The following is a 23,235-nucleotide window of genomic DNA, read 5'->3' on the forward strand; positions in this document are numbered from 1 at the left end:
TTCAAAGGGTATATCTGTACCTGAAGGGTCAATTATGATACTTCAAAGGTAATTTTTAGGTACATTTGGGCACAAATATGCACATTTGAGGTACCACTGTGGACTTTTTGGGTACAAATATGTATCTTTTGAAAGGGTACTACCCCAGTGACAGCTCCTGTACCTTTATTACTGAGTGAGTTATTTCTTTATTTCAGGGTGTGTACTAAGTGTACCCAATGACGACTACTATGGATGCCAATGGCTGCTTTCCGCCCACATTCTTCATTAATTTCGTTCAACAGAAGAAAAAAATAAAAACCACAAAAATAATGAGGATATTTTCATGTTTGGGTAAACTATCTTTTTAATAAATCACCAAAAAGTTACCTTGATTTGCCAGAGAGTGTAAATTTACAACAACTTTTTATCTTTAGAACTGTCCAGAAAGAAAATTTATAAAATTATTTTTCATCGCGATCAAAATCTGCACTCTCCTGTGTGACCTGTGGAGCCTGTCCTGCTCACACACACACACTCCCATCTCTCACCATTGTCTCCTGAATGACTTCAACACGGGCACGCCCACTGCTCTGCCGTGCGTACGCATGCGCGCTAAGCCGTGTGCCATTTCCTGGATTCCTTGACAGGCCGAAATCAGGGAGCAAGAGAGCAGTCGGAGTGAATTCGTGTCGACTGTCCAGAGTCCGCGAATTCAAGTCCGTCCAGCGTTCAACAACTAGCGAACATCTTTACGAAGATTTGACCGAGAAAGCGGAGCATCTGTTCAGGTAAAGGAGGCCCGTGTCATGCCTTTTTCCGTCAGCAGGGAGCGGACTCAACCGGCATCTTGAGAAAGGCCTTCCTGATCCTCAAATTCAACAGAGCACGAACATTTGTGTAACTTCAGTCGCGCTAAAATAGCGTTTGCGATTATATAAGGTTATACAGACTTTTAGCTTTATATCCGGGGTCGTTTTTTCTGCTTTCTGTGTGATTGTACTGGAATTGATGTGTTTTTCGCGTTAGCTTTCGGCTAATGTAGCAGGCAGACAGCTCGCGAACAGAAGCCCACGGCATCAGATATTGATCTTCTGCTTCATCCACGCCCTGAAAATCGGGAACTGACAGCCGTCATCCTGTTTTGCTGGTTGAAGAGGACTCTTTTTGGCTTTAGTGTGTGAATTCAAACGAAAAACTGTGTAGGTGTAGTTGAGGACATGGACTGACGGACGTGATTTAGCCCCGGGCTGTCAGTTTATCAGTGCTGGTTTGGGTAGTTTTGAACAAATTTAAAGCTATTTACAAGAAATTCCAGAGCGCATACTCGGAAAAAGAAGTAATTAGGAGGGAATTAAAGTTGAGAGACATAAGTTTAATCAAAATGTGAAGTTCTAATATTTAATCATTTCTTTTCTGCTAAATAAAAAAGCAAAAACATAAATCTTGGCGTGTCACCAAAGTAGGATCGCGTTAAAAACAGGACTGGATCAGCTTGTGTCAGTACATCTTTCCCGCCTATTGTTCATATTCGACCCACTCCAATCCCATTCCGGGTTTTGCATTTGCTTGTTTAGAAACATTAATAGTCATGGTATTATTATTTGTGTGAACAATTGTTTTATTATTTCAGTTTTTGTTTAATATAGAAAAGACACAGCATATGACTATATCGTAAAACAACACCGAATCCCCACCCAGGTAGACTTGTTCTGTAATAACAGAAGTTAAATATAAGATTGCTGTAAATTTTTTTTATAAATAATAAAAAAGAATAATGTTAAACTAAATAAAGAGTAGAAGTTAAGGTAACTTACAAATAAAAAACTATTACATAATGAGATGCATAAAGTTAGGCCCGGCTCTGACCAATTTGGCGCCCTAGGCAAGATTTCAGGTGGCGCCCTGTCACATAGCAGTAAAATTCCACTGCTAGTGTGTACATATAGTCATAAAAAATAAATAGCTTTTTGATCGACTACTACAAGCTGGGAAAACGTCAGATAAATATGCCAATCAATCAACGTTATTGCTGAATATCTAATATTTACACATTTGCTTGAGGAAGGAATGATGGGGGTAGTTACATTACTATTACTATTTTCCATAACATCTATGCCCTTCCATAACATTAGCTGATGTTAAAACTAACAGATAGCACTATAGCTATTTATTGATTAGCAACCATGTTATGCCATACCTGTCAACAAATAGCTTCAAATAAATACATAGTAAATATTAGAAAATATTGACAATAAAGTAAAAGGTTTAGCCTATTAAAATCAATGGCCTATACTGAAATTAAATAAAGCTAAAAAATCTCCTTCTTTTGATTGTGTTTGCATATTGATTAAAGTTATTAGTTATTTAGTGAAGAGCTGCAAATGAATCTCTCATTGTGTTTTGTTTGATAACAGAGGTGTCACTTTAAGAGTGCACAGATCTATAATGAAAGCATTTGTCTTCTTTAGTAACTGTTTGTGCTCATTTAAGAGAAAATTATTTGTGTTTAAAATAAAACGTGCAGAACGAACATGTTTACACATTATTAAGGGTATTTGTCTGTTTAAACACACACCCGAATCACCAAAGTATCCTAAACCTTCGCTCCTTTATAAATGGCGTATAGAGAAGCTGATCTGGGAACAGTTTATCATATGGAGTGCGTCAATAAGGCATGCAAACAGATGCACTGAATTTAGAGGTTGCGACGATCGATGCCAGCTTTAATGAAAAGAAGTGAATGCAGAATCTTTATATTAATTTTATCATGCTTTCAAGCCAAAATAAAGCGAAAGCATAGCTGATTATCTTCACCAGCTCTTGCAATTCTTTCACATTTGAGATCGGCTCTGTATTGATGCTACTTTCACTTTTCATATAAAGATTAAACAGGGGAAATATGGAAAAAATGAAAGTGATAGTGGGCAAAAACGGGAGGGTTGACAGGCATGTGTCATGCTAATTGGTAATGGTGGTATCAATCATCGCTTGGATACAGCAAAATAATCATCTTTATCGTAACATTATTCTGTCGTTGTCAAGTTTTTCTTCCTCTTCTTTTTCTTTTTTGCCTCCCCTGTGCACCAGGCAGTTTGGCATTTTGGCATGTTAAGCTTGTTGACCGATCAAAAAAACCAACCGTGTAGCACAGTGGTGTCAAAGTCAATTCCTGGAGGGCCGGAGCCCTGCAGAGTTTAGTTCCAACCCTGCTTCAACACACCTATTTGGAGGTTTCAAACGAGCCTGAAGGACTCAATTAGTTTGATCAGGTGGGTTTAATTAGGGTTGAAACTAAACTGTGCAGAGCTGCGGCCCTCCAGGAACTGGCTTTGACACCTGTGTTGTAGCAGGTAAAGTCTAATTATTCGAATGGGGGTGTCTTAGGTGATTAGGCTACCGTTATATTATCATTATTATTTAATACTACTACTACTTAGTAGGCTTTGCACTTTGCAGTTAAATTAATGTGGGCGTATTATTTTATTAGTCATATACCAACTAGTAGTTAAAGTTGCACTTTTTTTTTCTTCCCCCATTTCTGGCGCCCCCCTGGATGTACAGCACCCTTACCATTTGCCTATACTGCCTATGCCACTGGCCGGCCCTGCATAAAGTACATATAAATAGAAAAGCTGTACATTAGAGGGTAGAAACAAAAGATTTGACAATATCAAAAGCTATAATCCAGGACTTAACAGTTTTTGACTGAGCTCCATGTATGCTTCCTGTTGAAAGTTCCATACAAATAATGTCCAGCAAAGATAGACCGTATTGATCTACTCATTATATAAGGGGGGATCCAGCAGCAGACCAACATTTTCTTAGCAGCTGTGAAGGAAGCTTAGAGTAAGTTATTTTGTTGCATTGAGAGTGATATGTTAGAAAAATCATTCAGGAATCATCTTTTCCTAACAAAAATGAACTATCATGTGCCAGCTGAGATGAAAAAGAATGAAGTGCAGGACATTTCCAATAATAATGAAAATAAGTGCCAACTGTCCTCTGTGAACCACAATTTCTATCTGGGGCAGGTGGTAAATTTGTTTTAAAGGGGGATAAATAGAGTCTATGCAATAGTTTCCAATGTATCATTTGACGATTTGTATTTTTTGAGGAGGATGGAATAGTGTCCCAAATTTGGTCAGAAAATAAAGGTTGTATATATCCACTGATATCCTTAGACCAGACAGTAGTGATGGTGTTATGTAGAAAATATTACTATTATATTATTACTGGCATAGCAATCAAACATGAGTTTTGCGACTTTTTCAGGCAGAGGTGCAAATTCTTTGAAGATAATGTCACTTCACCAGTTTTTGTTGGAACCCATCACCTGCCACGCATGGAACCGGGACAGGACCCGTAAGATGCTTTTCATTCCTTTTATTCTTTTATAATTTTTTAAAATTGATGTCTAAACCCATGTTGTGCTTTTTATTTACAGAAATTGCTATCAGCCCAAACAACCACGAAGTCCATATATACAAGAAAAGTGGAAATCAGTGGGTGAAAGTTCATGAATTAAAAGAACACAATGGGCACATCACAGGTACAGATCCCTGCAAATCTGACTGTAGAAGAATATCATGCTTGCTTTGTTAATATCAAATGTTTTGTTGAACTATACTGGAATTTGGTACCAATTGATACTGATATTTTAAAAACGTCCATTTCCCATTAACATTTAAGCGCTGTTGAGCACGTTCTCTCGGCGCTGATTTGCCGTTGTGTTCACATGCTCAACAGAAATGACTGTGATTGGCCGTGAAGGTCATCAGTGCACTGAACTCCCTGCTGTTTACTGAGTATAAACACAGATACAAGGAATTTCATCAGCAGATCACTCGTTTGTCAGCTTACAGACAAACCAACTGATCGAGGTGACTTTGAAATGCTCCAGTGTCCCTGTGTCTGTGGTTACACTCAGTAAACAGCAGTGAGTTCGCTGAACCAATGACCTTCACGGCCAATCGCAGTCATTTCTGTTGAGCATGTGAATACAACGGCAAATCAGTAGTGTTTAGGATCGTGCTTAACAGTGATTAAATGTTAGCGGGAAATTGACGTTTTTAAAATTTCAGTATCGATTGGTACTGAATTCCAGTATCGTGAAAACGCTACCAGCTAACAGTTTTTGTTTTTATTTCTAGGCATTGACTGGGCTCCTAAAAGTGATCGTATTGTGACCTGTGGAGCGGACCGAAATGCTTATGTATGGAGTCAAAAGGACGGCGTGTGGAAACCCACCCTTGTTATTCTCAGGATCAACCGTGCTGCCACGTTTGTGAAATGGTCTCCTCTGGAGAACAAATTTGCAGTGGGGAGTGGAGCTCGACTCATATCCGTTTGCTACTTTGAGTCTGAAAATGATTGGTTGGTCTCAGTTAAAATCTTGTGCCACTGCACTTTTAAAAAATGTAATTCTTCAGGTATTAATTATTATTTTTAATTTTAGGTGGGTTAGTAAACACATCAAAAAGCCCATCCGTTCAACTGTCCTCAGTTTAGACTGGCATCCAAATAATGTGCTTCTGGCAGCTGGGTCATGTGACTTCAAATGCAGGTGAGACTTTGTCTACACGCAATGTCTTTAAATAATGAAATATTATTATTATTAGTGCTCATATGTGTTTGTTTGTTTCTTAGGGTGTTCTCTGCATACATCAAGGAGGTGGATGAGAAACCAGCTCCAACCCCGTGGGGTTCCAAAATGCCCTTTGGGCAGGTGATGACAGAGTTTGGTGGGGCGGGAAGTGGAGGTTGGGTTCACAGCGTCTGTTTCTCTGCCAGTGGAAACAGATTGGCTTGGGTCAGCCATGACAGTACTGTCACTGTAGTGGACCCCACAATAAGCTCAACGTGAGTATCCTAGATAGTCGGTGTGTTAAGTATGATTAAACCATTTTGTATTTGCTGGCAGACCTTTTGTAAAAGATCATGGTCAATCATGAATAACTGCACGCATCTCTTTTGCAGGCCGAGTCAGCTGAAAACCGAATTCCTTGCTCTTCTGAGTGTAACTTTTGTTTCTGAGAACAACATTGTGGCAGCGGTAAGAACCTTTACATTTCTTGCTCAGTTCGCTTCTCTTGGGGAGTTTGGTCTGGACTAAAAAGAAAATATATACACACATTTAGTCTAGGTCATTTCAGTCTAAACCTAAGTGTACAAAGCAAATAAAGTGCTCATAGTATGTGGTTGCATATTATGTTGTTGTTTTAAGTATTGGAGAGTTCATAAAGAGCTTTGTAAAGTTGTAAAGAATGCAATATTTGATACATAAACAAAGATGCACTGCATAGAAAGAGATTTCTGGGGTGTATATTGAGAAAAAACTGACTGATCAGGCATGCTAGAGCATTTTGTTTTTGGGTTGCATCTTGGGACATCATGTCCTGTTTTTGGTTTGTGTAGATGTCTTTTGTTACTTCAGTCAAATCACTTGGAAGCGGACCAAAACCCACCATTCCAGCAGTTGTCATTTATTCATTCATTGGTTTGGTGCGGTGTTCACACTTATTTCACCTAACTGCGTAAACACAGCAATCCTGCTTTCTACAGCTGTTTACACTGCTGCATTTCCACTGAAAATGCCATTTTAGTATAAAAGTACTCCTCATCCACACTGGCATTTTTACTGAAAAACAGTCTCTGTCTACATTATAAAGCCTAAATCGTATGATATCTGACTATTCACCCTCACTGGCCATGCACATATTTTTCTGGCATCCATACCGGTTGTGTAATAGCCATGTGAGACTGACTTGATGAATCAGAGAACAATACATAATAGTCCAGAAGACCAGTCAGAAATGTAACATTTCCAAACTAAAATGGGGACTTCAGTGTTTTCAAAATGCTTTATTTTTAAAGGTCGAAGTAGTGTGGACACCAATGCAAAACCTTAACAAAACGTTGATCCTAAAACTAAAATGCACTAGTGTAAATTGCTCCTAAACCTAACTGAACCAGCTAAATGAATAACCGAACCTTGCCATGGAGCTAATCTAGACTTTTTATTTTCCCCATCAGGGTCACGACTGCTGCCCTATGCTGTTCAGTTTTGATGATGGTGGAACCTTGACCTTCACCTCCAAGTTGGACATTCCAAAGCAAAGCATCCAGCGCAACATTTCTGCCATGGAGCGCTTTCGTAACATGGACAAGAGGGCCACCACTGAGGACCGCAATAGCACCCTAGAAACCCTGCATCAGAACAGCATCACGTAGGCCAAAATCATAGCAACTTTATATACATATATACTAGACATGGTATAAGATTCTGGCGTTATGATAACCTTGGATAAAAATATCACGGTCTCACGATATTGCGATTACTACTCTAAAATAAATTCCTTTTAAATGTCTGGGTAAAAAACAAAAACATTTTTCCACTTGAACACAATGTATCTTATTTTGAGAAACAATTGCAATGTTTTGGAGCAGTAAACATGTCAGACTATATAATTCAAATGAATCATTAACTTCTGCTGCCTTCATTAGTTTTCTTCAAAATTTAAAATGGCATCTTTGGAGATCTTTTCTGCTGGAGATACTGTTGTCATAGAAAACCTAAAAAATGTTTACATCGGGAACGCTATGGCAGAAAATTTTGCCAGTTTAAAAAATCTTTTAAAACCTTTTCCAAATCGCGGTAAACCTTGAAAACGGTTATCGTCCCATGCCTAACATATACACACATTAGCATACAAATGTTTGAACCATGACAGTAATGAACAAATATTTTTAAATAAATGAAGATGGAAACCTTCTATCAAACTGTTGAAATACTTCACAAAATGAAAGTTTTATTTCACAAGATGACAGCGATAAATATAGTTCTATGAAAAGGCAATAAAATAGCATGACGGAGCTCACAATGATGAAATGCAGCCAATTATAAACCATTTTGCTTGTAAGAGCACAAACAGTAGCCTGTAATAAATGTTGTTGGATGCGTATATTACATCTAATATATCACAGTTATTATTTGCAGAATGAACAGTCCCTAAAGTTCTTCTTAATGTTTCAAACTTATGAACTACAAATTACGGTAACGTTATTTTGAAGGTTTATTTCAGTATTAGTTGACTGTCTGCTTAATATCTGCAGATACTGCTCCTTCAACAGACATTTAAACTGACTATAAGAAACTTCGCAAGTACAAGTCAACTTACAGTAACCCTATCCTAACAGTCTACTCATAATCTAATGAGAATTAGTTGGCATGTAGATGCAATGTAACTTAAATTCAACAAACGGACCATCAAAATAAAGTGTGACTCGAATTACTTTTTAATTGTTTCTTATTATAATTTTTGTGTAATATGCACAGTATTAAATCCAAATTTTCTTTGCAGCCAAGTGTCTATATATGAAGGAGACAAAAGAGATTGTCGCAAATTCTGCACTACAGGAATTGACGGAGCAATGACCATATGGGATTTCAAGGTTTGCATCAGTTATTTTAATTTTACATGACCCCAAACATACTTCCTTTTTTATTCTTTGAGTCAACGAAATCAATCATATTTACTTTAATCTTTCCACAGACCTTAGAGTCTTCAATCCAGGGCCTGCGGATCATGTAAAACTGACACTAGCATGACAGCACAAGCAATGCAGCTTGAAGACTAACAAGGAGATTTCCGATAACACTTCTGAAAGTTTTTAAATAAAAAAAAAGCACTGAGCTGTGGTGTGAACTGTTGTGACACTTTTAAAAAAATGGAAAACACTAATGGAATAAGGGGGTTAGGATCTTTGTTTTCTTTTTGTTGTTGGTTTTTTTCCTTTCTTTTTTTTTTTTTTAAGGAAAAAAAAAAATCTATGCCAAAGCTGGCACCCCAGCAGTGTGTGATGGTTGATTAAGATGTATCGGCTCTCCAGGGAAACCGGAGAGAAGTTAAATTAAAAGGAGAATTTTATGTAAATGGTCTGCTAGAAATAAATGACGTATACTACACACCATTTGGGAGTGTCGTCTCATTTTCTTTTCCGATTCAGTGATTAGTGAAGTTTATTCATAAATGAATTTCGAGAGGATCACGTGCTTATGATTGACCACGGCTGCTCCCGCATTAGCTAACACATGATTCAGCTATTAGGTGATTTCCAAGTCACCATAAACAACCAAATTTCCATATCACACCCTTCTTTGTTTTGAAGAATCTCCTCCCCCTCCTCCCCTACTCCTCTTCCTTTCCTAGATCGGGTGGCACGATGGCCAAGAGGTTAGCACTGTTGCATCAGCAAGAATGTCGCTGGTTCAAGTCCATACCAAGCCAGTTGACGTTTCTGTGTCGAGTTCTCTTCGTGCTTGCGTGGGTTTCCTCCCACCATCCAAAGATATGCGAATTACTTTAATTAACTAATCTAAATTGGCACTGCAGATGTGCTCCTAGTCAGCAATTATCTCTCCATAGCAATTTCGAATTGGTCATTAGCTATAAACAACGGGATTTCATGAGATCTACCTAAGCTCAAACTACCCTCTCGTCCTGGAATCGGTAGGGAGCCCCGTGCTTGAGGATCTTATGAGTTCAGGGCTCTCTCTCGGGAAAGCATGCCAAACAAGCTTTATAATCAATCATCAACTAAGTGTGAACTCTTGAAACTAACTTTTAACCATGCTAACAGGAAACCACTATTTGTAGTTTGCAACCTTGGGCCTGGTTTCACAGACAGGGCTTACATTAAGCCTGAATTAGGCTATAGATTACTAGACACATTAAACTAATACTTTAGGGGAAAAAAACAATACTAGTGTCGAACTTGTGACAAAATGAAGTATCGTAAGTTGAGACATCTCCACTTTACATTTCAGCTTAGAACTAGGCTTAATCCTTGCCAGTGAAACTGGGGGCTTATGATTTATTATGGTGGCTTGAGAAAGCCAACATACTGTTATACTACATAAACTTCTTCTTCTTCTGTCTGCTTCTTAGACTATAGTAAGACCACATCTCCTCCTAGACTGTTCATACTACAACCACCAAACTAACTCCAAGCCTCTAAACTGTACTGAATTAAGTTGCTTTATTTTTTCCAACTGATTCCACTTACGGTTTTCCAAAAACTGATTTGGAAAATAAGGAAAAATCCCATTGTCCCAATTTTGTGACCTCATAACTTTGCGCCAGACTGTTATACAGACTTAAAGTTAGGCTCATTTAACTCAGACTACCAATCTGCCAATCACTGATCACCTTTCAACGTGCTAGCCACACTCTAGCAACCACTTACGACACCCTAGCAACTCTCCAATAGACTTCAATTGTAAAAAAAACTGCCATTGACTTTACATTGAACATACTAACAAACCAATCCATGCTAACAATATACTAATTCATACAAGCAACATGTTAATTCATACTAAATTCATGCTTACATGCTAATTTATGCTAGAAGCATGCTAATTTATATTAGAACCATGGTATTAATAATAATAATAATAACATATTTTATTTATAACGTGCTTTTCTAAACCCAAAGCGCTTACAAAAAAAAGTACAAACAATAGTAAACATTGAGTAAACAATGAAAAATACAATAAAGAAACAAAATAAGAATAAAAGATAACACAAATTAAAAACAGACCTAAAAAGATGAGTTTTAAGTAGCTTTTTAAATGTCTAATGAACTGGCATTCCTAATGTTAGTGGAAAGAGCATTGCACAGTTTAGGAGCACGGAAAGAGAATGCCCTACTTCCCATGGTGCTGAGTTTGCAGTGAGGCTGAAACAGCGTAGGACCCTAGGCAGAGCGTAGACAGCGAGAGGCAGAGGAAACAGAGATCAGGTCACAAATGTAACCTGGAGCAGAACCATGAACCGCTTTATATGTTAAAATCAATGTCTTAAAATCAATACGAGATTCGATGGGAAGCCAGTGAAGCTGTTGGAGTATAGGAGTGATGTGCGACCGAGACGATGTATGTGTCAACACACGTGCAGCAGAATTTTGGATGTATTGCAAAATCTTGAAAGAATTTGTTGGTAACCCTCCAAACAGGGAATTGCAAAAATCCTAAGAGAGACACGATAAAAGCATGGACGAGACTTTCAGCATCAGGCCTCGAGAGGAAAAGACGTAAGCGGGCTATATTACGAAGAAGATAAAAAGCCGTTTTAGTTACACGTTTAAAATGAGGCTTCAGACTAAGCTGGGAGTCCAGGAGACCACCAAGATTACACACCTGCTGAGATGGTGATAAGACAGACCCATCAACCGTTAACTCAAATTCATTACACCTTTTGACGTTAGAAGGAGTGCCAACCAATAAAATCTCTGTTTTTGAACTATTCAGTTTAAGATTATTATGTTGCATCCAAGCTTAAATTTCAGTTAAGCAAGCGTTAAGCGATGACATTGATGCTGATGAATTGGGAGAAGTGTTAATATAGAACTGTGTGTCATCGGCAAAACAATATGTAATTCCAAATTTTTGCAGAATTTTACCAAGAGGCAACATTCATTCATTCATTTTCTTGTCGGCTTAGTTCCTTTATTAATCCGGGGTCGCCACAGTGGAATGAACCACCAACTTATCCAGCAAGTTTTTTTACGCAGTGGATGCCCTTCCAGCCGCAACCCATCTCTGGGGAAACATCCACACACACATTCACACACACACTCATACACTACGGACAATATAGCCTACCCAATTCACCTGTACAGCATGTCTTTGGACTGTGGAAAAACTGGAGTACCCGGAGGAGACCCACGCGAAGGCAGGGAGAACATGCAAACTCCACACAGAAACGCCAACTGAGCCGAGGTTCGAACCAGCGACCTTCTTGCTGTGAGCACTACCTACTGCGCCACTGCCTCACCCCCAAGAGGCAACATATAAATACTAAATAGAAATGGACCAGGTACTGACCCTTGGGGGACACCATGACATAAAGGGACAGTACGCGATCTGTAACCGCCCATATAGATAAACTGTGAACATCCAGAAAGATAGGCTTTAAACCAATTAAGCACAATCCCATCCACACCAACCCAGTTATGAAGTCTGTCCAAAAGTATGCTGTGAGAAATTGTATCAAAAGCTGCGGTTAAGTCTAAAAGCACTAAAATACCACAAGCCCCCGATTCAGCAATTAGGAGGTCATTTACAACCTTAACTAAAGCAGTTTCTGAGCTATGTCCTGATCTAAATTAATGAAATGCATCAAACAAAGCGTTTGCTTGCAGGTGTTCTTGCAGTTGCCCTACCACCACCCGCTATATGCTTTATGTAAGTAACTGCTTAGCAGCCAATAAGAACACTTTAGCAACTGCCTAACAACACCTTATAAACCACTCAAAACACCTTAGCAACCACATAGCAACATCTTTAACCATCTAGAACACCTTTGCAACTGTCTAGCAAAGCCGTAGCAACCACCTAGAACACCCTAGCAATCGCCTACCAACCACTCAGAATACCTTAGCAACCGCCTAGCAACAACTTAGCAACCACCTAGAGCACTTTAGCAACTACCTAGCAACACCCTAGCAACTCTCCCATAGATTTCCATTGTAAAAAAAAAAACTGCCATTGACTACATTGAACATACTAACAACATGCCAATTCGTACTGGAAACATCCTAACAAGCATACTAATAATACTAGCAACATGCTAATACATACTATAAACACACTAGCAGCATGCTAATTTATACTGAATTCATGCTAACATGCTAATTCATGTTACAAACATGCTAATTCATACTAGAACCGTGGTATTTATGTAAGCAATTGCCTAGCAGCCACTAAGAACACCTTAGCAACCGCCTAACAACCGCCTAACAACATCTTTAACCACCTAGCAATGCTTTAGCAACCAGCTAGAACACCATGGCAACCACCTAGAACACTCTAGCAATCGCCTACCAACCACTCAGAACTTCTTAGCAATCAGCCTAGCAATCTCTCAGAACACCTTAGCAACCACCTAGAACACCCTAGCAACTATCTAGCAACGCCTTAGCAACCACTCAGAACACCCTGGCAACTGACTAGCAAAACCCTAGCAACCACCTAGAACACCCTAGCAACGCTTTAGCAACCACTCAGAACAACCTAGCAACTGCCTAGCAATACATTAGCAACCACATAAAACACCCTAGCAACACCTTAGCAACTACTCAGAACACCCTATCAACCACATAGCAAGAAACATACCAGTCCATACTAGAAACATGCTAACATATATGTACATATCTGTATGTCAACTGTTTCAAACTTTAAAACGACTTTCAGACAAGGCTTTCTCAAGCCACCATAAAGTTTGTCTACGACCTTTACTTTTCTGCTCTCTTCCCTTTGAAAAAGTTCTGCTTTCGCTAGCGCCCATAAATCATCAGTGCAGACGCATGACTTAAAAAGAGCACACGTTACACATGCACACCCAAAGAGAATGTGAAGGGGAGTTGAGCTGAAAACCCTCCTCGCCAACAGACAGCCGCCCACACAAGGAAGTGGTTATAAGTTTCTAACAGGGAAGGGGAAGTAGTGCATTTTTTGGAGAGAAAAACGACTAAGGAAATAGTTGAGTTCATTCAGAGCAAAGCCAGCGTTTGTGTTGACTGCTCAGAGTCCACGAACCCAGGCTTCTGTCGCAGGCTTTGTCAGCCCCCCCGCCTCTAGCATCTCTGTGTTTTTACGGTTTCCTGGGTAAGTAGAATAACATATGGTTTTGTTTATCTGAATGTAGAAGATCTGGAGCAATCTCTAGTTTTGGAATGCTGGTGACTAACGTGCACTAACATGCAGAATGACACCCAGGAAGAAGTGTGTTTCAGTATTTTTGACATCTGAGGTTTGAAGCCCATCGCTGCACACTTCCTGAGCAGAGAGGACCGTTAGTTGTTTTAGGTGATGCAAACTATGATTCGACAGGAGAGCTGTTTTAAGTGTTTTACTTGGTGACTGAGCATCTGGCCTTGTGACATTCCTTTCTGCTCTGGTTTTAATTTAGTTCAAACACTAAGAAAATGAAGAAGCGTTTGCAGTTACTAAGGCAAAAACTTGTTTCAAGTTTGACCTACAGCAGCAATTAATTTAGTTAACCTATACAGTAATTAACACTAATAGTTTTAAGGAAGTTCTACAGTTCTCCATTTTAGAAACACATCTCTACGGAAGTGTTCTACTTTGGTGGGTAACACTTTATTTTGATGGTCCATTTGAGTATTAGTAGACTGTGCTTAATATCCTTCAACAGGCATTTTGCTATAAGTACGTTTGCCCTAACTAACCTTTACCCCTACATAACACTACTAATAATCTAATGAGGATTAGTTGGCATGTATATGCAATGTAACTTAATTTCAACAAGCGGACAATCAAAATAAAGTGTGACCCTTTGGTGTACTAGTGATATTTACCATTTAATCTCAAAATGCCTATTCATTTTTAGGAAAAGCGACCATGGCTTATCACAGTTTTCTTCTTGAACCCATCAGCTGCCATGCCTGGAACAAGGACCGAACTCGTAAGTTCTTAAACTCGCAGTATCTCTACTCTCTGAAGCAGTTTCCTGTCCCTAGAGCTAAAGATATGCATCAGCATATGAATTCTGTAATCATGTGGGAGCATCATTGCTGAAAATATTATCGATTTCAATGTCTCCAAAGCCCATTTCATCATGAGTCGAATAATTTTGAGGATTTTCTGAATGAGCTTTGAGATTTACTCACAAAGAATGTCTTCTTAAGCCGACTTCTTTTTTTGTAAACTTTGACTGTTCACCTGAACCTCCGTTGGGTCCTTGGGAGCCCAACAGTCCAATAGTTTGTTATGGATAAAAAGCTGAACATCCTTCCAGAAATGTGTTAGTATATACAGGGGAATTCATACAGCATTTTTTTTTTTTTTTGCATAATATATGGTGCCGGATTGAACCTAGTCAGCAGTTAAATGTGTTTTCCCTTGGAAAATCCAAAGCAAGAACAAACAATCTGCTGTTAAAGGAGCAAACGTCTAAAAGTTGTGTCTTTTCACTGCTGCCGCCCTGCTTTTCTTTCCATGCTGATGATGAGAGAAGCAGTAATGACTAATTCCCCCCAGACTTCCTGTTTTACCATGAATGGTGCTTTGTTGCTGATGTCGTACGTCTTCAGCAGACCGCCGAGCAACAGCAGGGAAATGAGACGAATGAGAAACACTTGAAGCTTTAACGTACTGCCGCTGTTAAAAACATGAGCATTTTTGAGCTCACCTATGAGAAATGTGCAAGCCCAACTGCTGAAGTAGATACTCTTTCAGAATCCAGCCGTTGTGCCTGTTTAAAACTCCCAGATTTGCAGTCGTTGCATATGACAGCTTGTCTACTAGCTTGTTGCATTTCCGGTGTTTGAATCAAGTGCAGAAGTTGGCGTTAAAGGGATAGTTCACCCAAAACTGAAAATCTACCATCATTTTGTCATTTTTCACTTCTTCGAAACCAATTTGAGTTTCTTTCTAATCCTGAACACAAAAGATGATATCTTGAAGACTGCTGGTAACTGGCACTAATTGACTTCCATAGTATTTTGAAGTCGACAGGTGCCAGCAACCAGCATTTTTCAAAATATCTTCTTCTATCTTTAACAAAAGAAAGAAAGACTGAAGGGAGAATACATAAGGTAATTTTTCTTTTAGGGTTAACTATCCCTTTAAGACCAAAAAAGTTATAATAGTATAATTGGGAAAATAAATATATTATAATGGGGTAAACATGCACAAAAATTCTTTATATAACAGGCATGCCATTTAATTTTGATGATCATTTTGGTGCTTATACACCTCTGCACCAATTAAACGCCTTCCATCAAATTATAGATGTATTATCTATTTTATATGAACACAGTATTTTTTTTCCTTGATATCTTTCAATGGGATACTGCTCAGAAATATTGACAGGTTTTATTTAGTTTTACTCGAGTCCACTGACCAGGACTTCTGTTTGTAGATTTTTGTTCAGTCTAGCTAGCTTAAATGTTAAATCTCCTCAATAAACTTCAATTTTTCAAAAACAATAGGTGATTTTTAGCATAATATGGGTGTGTTGCTGTTTTTTCTTCTGTTTTTCTGACTAAACAGGGTGGATATACCCTAGAATCAGCCATTACACTATAAGTCAAACAAACAAACAAAAAATGCTAACTGAGTGTATGACAAATATAGAATTTAAGGTTTTTTCAGAATGCTAATCCTACAAATAAGAATGTATGCCTCAAAGTATTCTGTTTCATTTGAATTGTTTTGGGAAAAAAAATCTATTTAATATTTAATTAACAAAACAGATGCTCTCCTCTCACCCTTCCCGGTTGTTTTCCCTCCAAGGCAGTGGTTAATATATGATGTCATTTTATTGTGACAATTTTAATTTAAAGGGCTAGTAATCTCATAACAGGTGAACAATAATTTGAGACAAATTGAAAACATTCTTTATGTTTTTACAATTATATGCTTTTAATATTATCACTGATATTAAGTGTTTTATCCATCCTAAATAGTGCAAACACGGACCTGGAATGTGATTTTTGGGATGTTTAGGGATATTTGGGATCTTTATTTAAAAAATAAATAAATAAATATGCTTAAAGTTTAAAAGTCAATAATATCATGATCTTCACTGGGGACACAGAATGCACAACAGAAATTATGATTTAGCATAGTGCTAGCATATTTATGTGTTTAACGTGTTTTAGTACACTGGTATTATGTTTACCAAAATTTTAGCATGAATTAGCATTTTACTTACATGTTTTTAACATTTGATTAGCACATGTTGCTAGCATGATTTAGCATGTTTCCATTGGCTAATTGCTAGGCTCTGCCATAGATATTTACATTAGATTTTGTCCTGTTGTTCTATTAGAAGGAATGCGTCAATAGAGCCGCCATTTTAGTACAGGGTAGCACTCCTTTGAAATGGTGCTCTGTATGCAAATTTTCTTTTAAATGATGAAAAATATAATTTAAATCAGGGCAACGCAGTGGCGCAGTAGGTAGTGCTGTCGCCTTACCGCAAGAAGGTTGGGTCGGCTGGGTCAGTTGGCGTTTCTGTGTGGAGTTTGCATGTTCTCCCCGCGTTCATGTGGGTTTCCTCCGGGTGCTCTGGTTTCGCCCACAGTCCAAAGACATGTGGTACAGGTGAATTGGGCAGGCTAAATTGTCCGTAATGTATAAGTGTGAATGACAGTGTATGAATGTTTCCCAGTGATGGGGTGCATCTGGAAGTGCATCCGCTGCGTAAAACATGTGCTGGATAAGTTGCCGGTTCATTCTGATGTGGCGACCCCGGAATAATAAAGGGACTAAGCCAAAAAGAAAATAAACTTTTCAACAAAAGTGACCGCACAGTCATTGCCAACAAAGAGCATGTGTTTGTGTATAGATAGATAGATAGATAGATAGAGAGAGAGAGAGAGAGAGAGAGAGAGGTAGGTCGGTAAGTAGATAGATAGATAGATAGATAGATAGATAGATAGATAGATAGATAGATAGATAGATAGATAGATAGATAGATAGATAGATAGATAGATAGATAGATAGATAGATAGATAGATAGATAGATAGATAGATAGATAGATAGATAGATAGATAGATCAGCTATTTGTTTTAATGAATGCAGAGTTTGTTTAAATGAATGCAGAGAAGCAGAATGTGCTGGCCAAGGCCAAAGTCACACACGTTGTAGTGACATTTCAAGTTAGGAGTTAGAAAATAGCAAAAAGATCTCTTCTTTCCCACCAGAAATGTATATTTCCTGGAGTTTGACACAAATGTGAATGTACGTGCACTGAGGGGAATAAAACGGATGACAGATTTTTTTTTTTTTAGAAAACTGAGAGTCATTTTAGCAGATTTCCACGACAATAGATTCCACTAATAAACACTGAATAAACTAGTAGCAACTAATAAAATATTTAGACTGTTATCCAATTAATCAAGCCAATGTATGTTTGTCATAGTCTTGTTTTGAATATTTTATCTACTGGATTCCTGTCTCCTTCAGAAATTGCACTGTGTCCTAATAACCATGAAGTGCACATCTACAATAAGGCAGGAAACAACTGGAACAAAATCCACGTGCTGAAGGAACACAATGGCCAGGTTACTGGTAAGTTTAGAAGGTTCATCCGACCTACACTGACACAGATCATTTATGTGACCAAATCTAAACTAATCCAAATGGTTTTCTCATAAACACCAAGGCATTGACTGGGCCCCAGAGAGCAATCGCATCGTCACCTGCGGCACTGATCGTAACGCATACGTCTGGACCCTAAAGGGAGACGCATGGAAGCCTACACTGGTCATTCTCAGGATCAACCGTGCTGCCCGCTGTGTGAAATGGTCTCCGAAGGAAAACAAGTTTGCTGTGGGCAGCGGCTCACGTCTGATCTCTGTGTGCTATTTTGAGCAGGATAATGACTGGTGAGTATCAGGCAGGAGAAATGGATATTGAGCCTCTTCTGACAGAAAAGAACTGACTGATGGTGGTTAATCTACTTATGTCATGAGGCAGATGGCAGATTTGGCTCTTTTATTTTTAAATGTTTTTTTAAAGAGTTTAAAACACTGCTTGGTTAAAAGCAGGAATGATGTGGCTAAAATGGACAATGGAGGATGCTAGTCATTTCAAAGTAGATATTTCATTTGCTGAGGCTTCTATATAGGAGAAATCTGGCTCATAGATTACATGTTAAATATATCAGACTACATATCGGCAATATTCATTCATTCCTTCATTTTCTTGTCGGCTTATATCCCTTTATTAATCCGGGTCACCACAGCAGAATGACCCGCCAACTTATCCAGCAAGTTTTTACACAGCGGATGCCCTTCCAGCCGTAACCTATCTCTGGGAAACATCCACACACACACACACACTCATACTCATACACTACGGACAATTTAGCCTACCCAATTCACCTGTACCGCATGTCTTTGGACTGTGGGGGAAACCGGAGCACCTGTAGGAAACCCACGCGAACGCAGGGAGAACATGCAAACTCCACACAGAAACGCCAACTAAGCTGAGGTTAGAACCAGCGACCTTCTTGCTGTGAGGCGACAGCACTACCTTCTGCGCCACTGCTTTGCCATATCGGCAATATATCAGACTATTCAGAATGATAAATCTAAGACATTTCACATGGCAGATTTTGTACAATCCTTCACTAGTTATTATTAATGTACATTTTACACACAGCATGGCCAGTCAATTTGGAACTGTTAACATTGGTGAAATAATAAAAGAAAAAGAAAGACATCTTGGGTCTTAGGATTGGTGGAATTCTTAAATTTATCTTTGTTTTTAAACAAGTTAATAATTGTACAACTTCCTCATTTTTTTAATTACTGAATGAATCTTTTTGTATGAGTCAGTCGAATAAAATATTTCATGCATTCTGTAATGTGACGGATGCTGACAACTGCATTGAGGATCTAAATGCAGGGTTTATTAGGAGAATGGTCAACACAGATGTATACAGGAAATCCAGAGTCGTGGACAGTAAACAGGCAGGACAGGAATAAACAATACAACAAAGCAAGGATCTAACACTGCAAGGCAAGAAAAACACATCGTAATGTTTACAAACAGATAAACAAGACTCAGCTCTGATGTGTGTGTGTAAGCTGTATAAATAGTCCTTGTAGTCCAGGGTTGGGCAAACTCGGTCCTGGAGGGCCGGTGTCCTGCATAGTTTAGCTCCAACACCAATCAAACACACCTGAACATGCTAATCAGTGTCTTCAAGATCACTAGAAATCTATAAGCAGGTGTGTGTGATTAGAGTGCAGGACACCGGCCCTCCAGGACAGAGTTTGCCCACCCCTGTTGTAGTCAGTCTGTAATGATCCTCCAGCTCTGTGTGTGTAGTCAATAAAAACTGGAACAGGTGCATGTGAGCACTGCATGACTGGATATGTAGTCCTTTGAATGAAAAAATTAGTAGTTCTATAGCGATCTGCAAGGATTACATCGCTGGTGATTGTGACACAAACATAAATACATACATGAAGAGTACATACAGTAAAGCCATGTTTAGTTTCTGAATGAATCATTTTTTTCCCCCCAGAGAATCTTAGATTTATATGCCGAGTTCAGAAGCTAATCAGCCGGAATTAGCCAAGGTGACATGACAGCAACCAGCCACAATTAGCTGTGACTTAAGTGGTTACGCCCTTAATTATGCAGACTTAATATAACTTAATTATTTAACTTAATGAGTAATAAAAAAAATCACCCCCTCACAGTTGTCATGATGGGTAATATTAGCTATTTGTACCAAAACCATCTTTTGTACCAGGCTGTAAACATGTTTTTTATCAGCTGTAAAATTGGCCAATTTAACACTGCAGTCAGTGAATATCTGGAGTTTATGGAGCCAGCCCTCAAAAGGCGAGTCTATGAATTGCAGTTTTAGTAACTTCCGTATTGGCTTTACGAGGGAGAGCTGGAGGTTGCTGCTTGGTTGCCACTGTTGTTTTGGTAGTCACTCACTATAAACTGAACATGTCAAACACTTGCACATTGCGTTGCTTTTTTCACAAAATGGTGGTTTGTAGTTAACAGCATGTGTTCAAAAACTTTTTTGTGTTTCCCAACATCTGCATTTTCAGACCCACAAATTGCCATTGTCATGTAAATGAATGAATGGTTTTATTTTTGTTGTTTCTCATTATCCTAGGTGGGTGTGCAAGCATATTAAGAAGCCCATCCGCTCCACCATCCTTTGTTTGGACTGGCACCCCAATAATGTCTTGTTGGCAGCTGGATCGTGCGACTTTAAATGCAGGTAAGGGCGAATCTGATTTTTATGTTTATTTTATGATTACGGCCATCATATGAACTTCCTAATTGTAAAATCTCCCACCAGGATCTTTTCGGCTTACATAAAGGAAGTAGAGGAGAAGCCTGCTCCAACAGCATGGGGCTCTAAAATGCCCTTCGGAGAGGTCATGTTTGAATCAACAGGTACTTCAGGATGGGTGCATGGGGTCTGTTTCTCTGACAGTGGGAATCGTGTGGCGTGGGCCAGTCATGACAGCACCGTGGCCGTGGCAGAAGGAGGAAAAACTGCAGTGTGGGTATTGCCTATCAAATCACTGACCACTAAAACTCAAAAATACTCAATTATTCTTTTCATCTCACCAGCTGTACCAGTCTGACTTCAGAAACCTTGCCTCTGCTGTGCGTGACTTTCATCACTGAGAACAGCCTGGTGGCGGCTGTGAGTATTATCAAATGCTAGACCTTGATGCCAAGGCGATCTGTAAAGCTTGTCTCCTGATTGTCATATCTTTTCAGGGCCATGACTGCTACCCTGTGTTGTTTGTCTACGATTCCAACAATGCAGCCTTGTCTTTCGGAGGCAAACTTGACGTGCCCAAACAAAGTGCTCAGAAGGGAATGACAGCCAGAGAGCGCTTCCAGAACCTGGATAAGAAAGCCACCACCGAAAGCAAAGAAGCAGTGCTGGAGTCTCTGCACAAGAACAGCATCAGGTACACATTCATTCACTCTTTTTTCGGGCTTAGTCCCTGTATTTATCAACGGTTGCCACAGCGGAATGAAACTTATCCAGCATGTGTTTTACACAACGGATGCCCTTCCAGCTGCAACCCATCACTGGAAACATCCATACACACTCATTCACACACATACAATATGGCCAATTTACTTTATTCAGTTCCCCTATAGCGCATGTCTTTGGACTGTGGGGGAAACCGGAGCACCCCAAAGAAACCCACGTGAACACAGGGAGAACATGCAAACTCCACACAGAAATGCCAACTGACCTAGCAGGGACTCAAACCAGCCACCTTCTTACTGCTGACTGCTGGAGCTCAGACCCACGCATACACTGCAGCACATGATAGTGTGCGGTAACGTGCTGTGCGTTTTCAGTGGTATAGTGTGGGGGCTTTTCAGAAATGCTAGGTGAAACGCCAGTGTGGACGTGGATTGTTTTTGTTCTAAAATGCCATTTTAAAACCAAGACGTATTAGTGTAAACAGGGCCTAAGTGTGTATTTTTCACGACGGGGGCGGAGGTCATGCCGGCTCATCATCATGATGGCAATGGACGATGGCATCGTCATCAACGCAGCCCTAATCATAATCTTACATTTATTCACGTTAATCTTAAATGAACACAATATACCACAGCAGTCAAGATTCAAGATACTACATATAGTATGCATCAATCAACTGACTTCAAAGTCATCATCTTTATGAAAAAAATTATATATGTAAAAATGTAAAAGTCAGGTTGAGTGTAAAATAAGGTAGTTTGATATGAAAGTCAATGGTGTGTAGATACAGTAAGTTTACCTGTTATGGTGACTTTAATGTCCCTGGCAACCTCTGTGGTCCCATTTAACCAGTTGTTTGCAACCTGTTAGCAGTCCTACTGTTTACTTTAACAACTTCTGGTGGACAGGTAAAATCTTTTTAAAAATCAATAGGTGTGTTACTAATGAAAAAAAGATATAATGTCTTAAGCGTGTAAGACATTATTCCAGCATTTAATCTAAAACCAATCAAATACAGGACGCTGGTAGTGCTACAAAGCTAACTTTTTTTGAATGCAATTCTGTCTGATGCCACTAGCAGCGCTGAAACACACACTTCATATTGAGTCAAACTGTTCTTAACTATTAAAATTAAAAGCACTTTCTCACTTCACTTCTTAGCCAAATCTCACTTCTTGATGGGGGAAAAGCCAAGTGCTCCAAATTCTGCACCACTGGAATGGATGGAGGCATGACTATTTGGGATGTAAAGGTAATAGCTATCAAACTCTTAAGCTTTCCATAACAATGAAACTGTTTATTGGTGCACAAATATGATTTTATTTCTTCTGCAATGTTTGTTTCAGACCCTTGAATCTGCAATGAAAGACCTCAAGATTGTCTAGATGCTCAACAGACTCAAGAACATGTCTGCTGTCAGATTGCTTGCTTTAAAAATTGTATTTTTGCAGTTGTCTATGTATTTTGTCCAAGATTAAGTTTTGATTACCAGTGTTAGTAGATTAAGGAGTTTATATATTCATACAATTAAGCTTATTGGTTCTGGATTAACTAAAAAAGGGAATTTTGTCTGAATCTAAATGCTGGTCATAGATTGCTTTTCTATAAATTGTAAAAGATAAAGATTTTTGCAAGTAGCTCACATTGAATTCTAATAAAATGCAATAAAACAGTTACAATTACATGCTAAATGTTTTCCTACGTCATTACTGCTATTACAATGATTAT

At 38.9% G+C, this 23,235-nt stretch overlaps 2 protein-coding genes and 1 long non-coding RNA gene across 3 annotated transcripts; 2 read left to right on the plus strand and 1 right to left on the minus strand.

Moving 5' to 3' along the window:
• Window positions 1-599: 599 nt before the first annotated feature.
• arpc1a (actin related protein 2/3 complex, subunit 1A) lies at window positions 600-8,952 on the plus strand. Its single transcript, NM_201343.2, is given in 10 exon segments — window positions 600-770; window positions 4,255-4,344; window positions 4,427-4,531; window positions 5,133-5,355; window positions 5,438-5,545; window positions 5,629-5,841; window positions 5,959-6,034; window positions 7,015-7,208; window positions 8,343-8,433; window positions 8,535-8,952. Coding segments are annotated over 9 exon segments (1,113 nt in total). The 5' UTR covers window positions 600-770; window positions 4,255-4,280; the 3' UTR covers window positions 8,574-8,952.
• LOC141381258 (uncharacterized) lies at window positions 8,776-13,432 on the minus strand. The gene is made up of 3 exons (XR_015481088.1): window positions 10,471-13,432; window positions 9,276-10,172; window positions 8,776-9,051 (listed from the first exon to the last, which is right to left on the minus strand). It is a non-coding gene; the product is annotated as an uncharacterized LOC141381258 (long non-coding RNA).
• A 111-nt stretch (window positions 13,433-13,543) lies between these two features.
• arpc1b (actin related protein 2/3 complex, subunit 1B) lies at window positions 13,544-23,198 on the plus strand. Its single transcript, NM_213156.1, has 10 exons — window positions 13,544-13,648; window positions 14,394-14,468; window positions 17,979-18,083; window positions 18,178-18,400; window positions 20,662-20,769; window positions 20,851-21,057; window positions 21,129-21,204; window positions 21,282-21,478; window positions 22,669-22,759; window positions 22,854-23,198. Exons 2-10 carry the CDS (start codon window positions 14,405-14,407, stop codon window positions 22,890-22,892), a joined length of 1,110 nt encoding a protein of 369 aa, NP_998321.1. The 5' UTR covers window positions 13,544-13,648; window positions 14,394-14,404; the 3' UTR covers window positions 22,893-23,198.
• The last annotated feature ends 37 nt before the right edge of the window (window positions 23,199-23,235 follow it).

Source organism: Danio rerio, chromosome 3 (genome assembly GCF_052040795.2).
Source record: "Danio rerio strain M-AB ecotype USA chromosome 3, GRCz13ab, whole genome shotgun sequence".
Lineage (NCBI taxonomy): Eukaryota > Metazoa > Chordata > Actinopteri > Cypriniformes > Danionidae > Danio > Danio rerio.

Bases quoted from the DNA above. Each gene is read 5' to 3' on its own strand.
- arpc1b (NM_213156.1), top strand. From the start codon at position 14,405: ATGGCTTATCACAGTTTTCTTCTTGAACCCATCAGCTGCCATGCCTGG. The intron at 21,479-22,668 runs GTACACATTCAT...TTCACTTCTTAG, and splicing joins CTGCACAAGAACAGCATCAG to CCAAATCTCACTTCTTGATG. The intron at 22,760-22,853 runs GTAATAGCTATC...TGTTTGTTTCAG, and splicing joins TGACTATTTGGGATGTAAAG to ACCCTTGAATCTGCAATGAA.